The sequence below is a fragment of the Falco punctatus genome, assembly GCF_963210335.1.
Source record: "Falco punctatus genome assembly, chromosome: 12".
Classification (NCBI taxonomy): domain Eukaryota; kingdom Metazoa; phylum Chordata; class Aves; order Falconiformes; family Falconidae; genus Falco; species Falco punctatus.
In genome coordinates, this window is record NC_137592.1 from 11,754,022 (window position 1) to 11,759,473 (window position 5,452).

A 5,452-nucleotide genomic window follows, 5' to 3' on the forward strand; every position below is an offset into this window, starting at 1 on the left:
CACTTAGCAAATACTAGATAAAAGGTAGAGGATTTCCTAATTGAGGAAGTAATACATAAACCACCCCGGAAAGGAATAGAGAAGGTTCCCATAGGACACCCCATATCAGGACTATCTATAACAGCTGAGATCTGTCTCATTCTCGTGGTGGAAATACAACCAGGATCAAAACATTCTTGAAAGTGATCCGCAATGAAGAGCTTGTTAAAAGTCTCAGAAGCAAGCTGCTGCACATCTGAGGCAACAAAGTTAAACCCTTGTGTGGCACTAGATTAACAGAGGATGGTTTAACCAGTCCATCTGGGATATGGAAATTCCAGAGCTCCCTCCAGAAGATGAAAAATGGTGATTCAGGAGAGAGTGCTGGTCTGTTACTGTGCCTGGCATAAGCTTTTACCAAGTTTAGCAAAAGCCCAGACTCTTTCATTGCTGATTTGATTTTTGTTTTTTACTCATGGACTTGAACCACAAGCACTTTTTAAACTGTGTGGAATACAAAACAATTTTTAATGTACTCAATATTCCCTTTATGTTTTAACAGCCTTCTTGCCTAAACAATCAACTGGTATACGTGGACTGCAAGAAAGGTACCATGGTCCAGGTGGACAGTTCTCAGAGGATGCTAAGAATTGCAGACCCAGATTCAAGATACAGTGGATTTTACAGCATGCAGAAACAGAACAACCTACAGGCAGATAATTTCTATCAAACAGTTTGAAGAATTGCACCCTTACCAAGGATTTAAGAAAGAAAGAGAGAGTGAGAGAGAGAGAGAGAGTGAGAGAGAGAGACCTAAGTCTGCTATTAAAATAAAACTAGAATTGTGCACTTGCTTAGTGGATTGTATTGGATTTGTGACTACATGTACAGCTCTAAGACCTTACTGGGATGAGCTCTGACTCCTGCAATGTGCCAGAAAAAGCATTCCCACTTTTCCTTGAGATAACTGACCAAGTGTTTTCTTAGAACCAAAGTTTTAAAACTTGTTAAGACGTATTTGCTTGTAACATAGCTGTAGAGATGTTTTGGGAGGGGGAATCAGGGGTTAGGGGTAGGCAATGAGGTAAAAGGAAATTTCAAAGAAGAAAAGCTGGTCATGCTTGGCTGGACAAGAAAATTAATAAAAGAATAGTGCCGAGCAGCAGGATAGTGTTTTTTCTTGTTGCTCTGAAATCGCATCTGTTGCAGCAAAGCCTAACCCCAGGTGAAAAAATATGAAAAGGTCTGATCTTTTTTTCCCCCCAGCTGTTGCTACAGTAATATACTCCTAGAACAGAATTTGTCACATCACAGGTGTGGTGGTGTAGCTGCAAATATTTTTCTATATGATGAGAAGCTGCAGTAGTTAATGAAATAGCAAGGAAAAGGTTATAGCAGAAAATAAAGGGTGGGTTTATTAAGGATGTATAAAATTATACCTTGTGCTGCTTTTTGTTTTTATTTTTGTTTTCTTCAAAGCTGATTGGCTAGATTAGCCAGACTTCGGCAGAGTTAGCAAATGACTGAGGCCTGAATAATTCCTGATATGAGCACTGGATCTTTTGACAGCAGTATTGAAGGAAGGAAGGAAAAGTCAAGAACACCATGCAGTTCCAGGGGCTTTTGTTTGTTTGTTTTGTCTGTTGTGGTTTTGTTTTGTTACTTTGTATCAATCTCTGGTTGTTCATACAGGAGAAGGAAAAATATTTTTGTTGGACAAAGCTCTTGCTTACAAGAGAGTAAAAAAAGAGACTGTTTTAAGGTTGTTTTTTTCCTGTTGATGTTCTTATTTACTGGTATGCAGATTTAGAAACTACTTCCATGCTAGGAAGCTGCTTAATTTTAATTGTATATTACTCAAGCACCTTTTTTGAAGCTCAGAAAAAAAAGGAGAACATGCTTCTTTAAACTTTAGCATTATAGGAATATTTATGTAAATATAATTATGCTAAAAACAACAAAAAGTATTTGTATGTTTGTGTATATATATGTATATACAAATGCATGTAGGTATACATATGTATATGTACATGCATGTGTATATACACTATACGTATATATACTGTATATATAAAATACTATGTATACAGTATATATTTTTTCTATTTTTTTTCTTGTTGAATGTATTTTTATCTGAGAGAGATTTTACCCAGAGCAGAAACAGATAAACAGGCATTCCATATCAATGCTTAATCGCTTGTGAGTTTAGGAAAGACAAGAAAATAGCATCTCATTCTACCTACAGTTTGATTTGATTTGAAAGTGTTTGTGTGCGCGCGCGTGTGTGTGTGTGTGTGCACTCTTGTGTTTGCGTGTGTACAGTACGTGCACGATTATAGCAGTAAGCGTTGCTCTTGCTACTTGCTACATTTCAGGGTGTTTCTTATTTTTCTTTTCCTGCTTAGCCTTGAAAAGGCTTTTTAATGAATGCATTGGCTAGAGACACTGATGACAATATACATGCAGCACTAATCAGCTCCACAGAATATCACCATCAGCTCCTGGATTTTCTGTTTTTTTTCTTACTTTCTTCTTTTTTTTTTTTTTTTTCAAACAATTGTTTGAAACAACTACTGGAATATTGTCCACATTAAGCTGGAAGTTTGTTGTAGCTTGCCTCATTTATAACTCTGACTGTATAATACAATGTTAACTTTCCAAACAGGTCTTGGCACTTTTATACTAATTACCCATTTGTGCATTGCCTTTTTTCTTTTACAAATGCTTGTCATAAGAGACACAGATACCCAGTATGCTTAATGTGAAAAGAAAATGTATTTTTTGTAAAGGAACTCTCAAGTATTGTTGTAAATACTTGGTCAGAGGTTGCTGAACTTTAAAACTGAAAAAAAAACCTAATTTATTATTATAATGACCTAATTTATTAATCTGAAGATTAACAATTTTTTTGTTTTAGAATATCAAAAAGGTGTTCTAGCTGTTTGCATCAAAGAAAAAAATAGGTGTATCAATAAGGGTCAACATTTTTTCTGCTTATATAACTTCAGTTTCCAACCACCAGTAAGAAAAAATGTAGTCTCCCCAGTGTTTTGTACTCAATCCGATATTGAAACAGAGATGTTTCTGTCCAGTTACTACAAAGATTTTGTCAAGACAAAACATCCATTCCTTGCATAAGAGTAAGCAGTCTTTATCCAGAAATTGTAAATGCTTGCTTTTGTTTTACAATCAAGGCCATATTCTGAAAATATTAGCAGGATATAGGACATGGTGTAAAATGTTTTTTATTATTATTATTTTATTATTATTATTTTAAAGATATGATTTATCCTATGTGCTGTATCCATTACACTCTTTTACTTTGGTTCCTGTTGTGCTCTTGTAAGAGAAATGCAGATATAATTTTCTGAAAAATAGATGCATATGTGGCACTCGAAGTGCACTGCGGTTCAGCAGATTGCTTGTTTACTTTTTTAACTGTAAGGCGGTTTCTTGTAATTTGGCTCTTGGCAGCACAATAAAAAAATTTTAAACCTATCAATGCCTATTTTCTTAAGTGTTTGTATTTATTACTTCTATACACTGGTCCTTGAGACATTAGTTCATAGCTTGATATTACGGTGAGTTTTTTTCCCCTGGGAGTAGGAATTCACATTACTGTTCTGCTGACCTTAGATCAGAACAGTTCAAACACACTGTGGGTCAAGAACAGCTTGCAGTTACGAAAGTTCTGAGTTTTATACTAAAGAATTTTCACATTAGAGGGATTTGTGGAATTCCGGATAAGCTTTGGCATTCAGCAAAGATCAATCTCTCAAATGCAAAGTTAGGCCTTTGTCCTGCTATTTAGTCCACCTGGTCTAGTTGTACTGGACAGAAAGCCATAATCATTCATACAGGTCTCCAGCGTGAGGTCCTGTAGAAAGTTTGTGGAATTGGACTTCCTGAGCCGCAGATCATTTTTTACCTGTTAGCCTATAATGTTTTTTCTTCTAGTAATTTGTAAGTTAATGGACTTGATATAAAGTTCTGGTATGTCACTTCTGAGGCAAGGAGTTTTTCAGCTTATCCACTTGCTCTGTGAAAAACTGTCTCCTTTTCTTTCTCTGAACGTACCCCCTTGATGGTTTAATTTGATATCCCCGACTTTCTGCATTCAAAGCAGCAGTAGATCAGTACCTATATGGCACCCATTAATTTAGAGACCTGTATCTTTCCTCCATTTTTTTTGTGCTGAAAGCCCAAGATACGATTCTTCGGGAGCTGTGCCGTACCTTCTGGCCGACCTTGCCATTCCTTGTACTTCCCGTCCTATTACATCGTTTTGAAATCAAGGGTAAAGGGATTGAAAGTGTCCACGTTGCTCAAGCACCATACACCCTGGCTCTAGCATCGTATTTACTGTTTGGGATTGCTCCTGAGTCAATGCTCTTGGAGAGGTAGCTGCAATAATCCAAAATGCCCAAGTAGTAACAGTTACCACAAAGCCCATAACGGACTTTGGCTAGGACAGACTGGTATTTCTGTGCCTCCCTTTACTTTATATATGCTGCCTTTCCTGTAATTGCCTCTCACTTGCTAGCTACCTGTTCCAGCATTTTTGGTTCTTCCTAAGATTATGGCTATGGAAGACTATGTCTTCTAGAACAGAATCTGCAAATTCTGCCTGCAAACATCTTGGTTTCCATCCGAGCGGAATGGAAACTATCACTGCGCTAATGTACAAACCAACAGCGCATCCGCATTTGAACACGCAAACTACTCCTGGCCGCTGCTGCCCTGCTGCCAGTGTCAGAAACCGTCGTGCTTGGAGAGCTGTTGTATACAGTGGTGTCAGCCTGAAAAAGCTGTAGCCGAGCAGGCTAGGACAAAAGTCTTTGAATTACCCCAGTGGCACGGAGATGCTTAACTGGGAGTTAATTTTCCATTTGCCGTGTCTCTTTCCAAACACCAAGGAGGAAGCATGAAAAGAAACTTAAAAGGAGGCTCACTCAACTGGAGTTAAGCAGAGACATTTCCTGCTATGTACTGTGGGAGATGGCGAAGTTTACCGTGGCTCAGAAAAGTGCTATATAAAAAAACCCTCGTTGTAAGATATTGCACATAAGGACACAAAATGGAGCCAGCAAAGGATGGGCGCGGAGTGCCTGTGCTGGTGCCAACCGAGCATCTCCAAAACTTGCTGTCATGTGCGTGAGGTGGCTGAACGGAGCCCCAACAGCCCCAACGCCACCTGCCCCCAGGCTGCCAGGTTACCCTGAAGTTACGGCAAGCACTGCTCCGTGCCCGGCCCTGCCCCGGGGAGCCGCCTCAGGCCCGGGCCCCGTGAGGCTGCCCGCAGCGGCGCTCGCTGGCACCGCCAGGCCCGGCTGCCGCCTCGCCCTGCCAGGGGCCGGCCCCGGCTGCCCGCCCCCCTGCCCGCCCCGCGGGAGGCCGGGGCCAGCCCCCCGAGCTCGCCGGGCCGCCGCCGCCGCCGCCCGGGCCGCCTCCCGCCGCCTGCGCACGCCGCGCC

At 40.5% G+C, this 5,452-nt stretch overlaps 1 protein-coding gene across 2 annotated transcripts in view; it reads left to right on the forward strand.

Annotated features, from left to right (window-relative positions):
- CRIM1 (cysteine rich transmembrane BMP regulator 1) overlaps window positions 1–3,477 on the forward strand; it is a 186,595-nt gene extending 183,118 nt beyond the window's left edge. For both annotated transcript variants that reach the window (XM_080408924.1, XM_080408923.1), the window contains one exon: window positions 542–3,477. In XM_080408924.1, coding sequence (XP_080265050.1) covers window positions 542–718 — 177 coding nt within the window. In that variant the 3' untranslated portion in view covers window positions 719–3,477. The remainder of the gene's footprint in view (window positions 1–541) is intronic.
- Window positions 3,478–5,452: the final 1,975 nt, after the last annotated feature.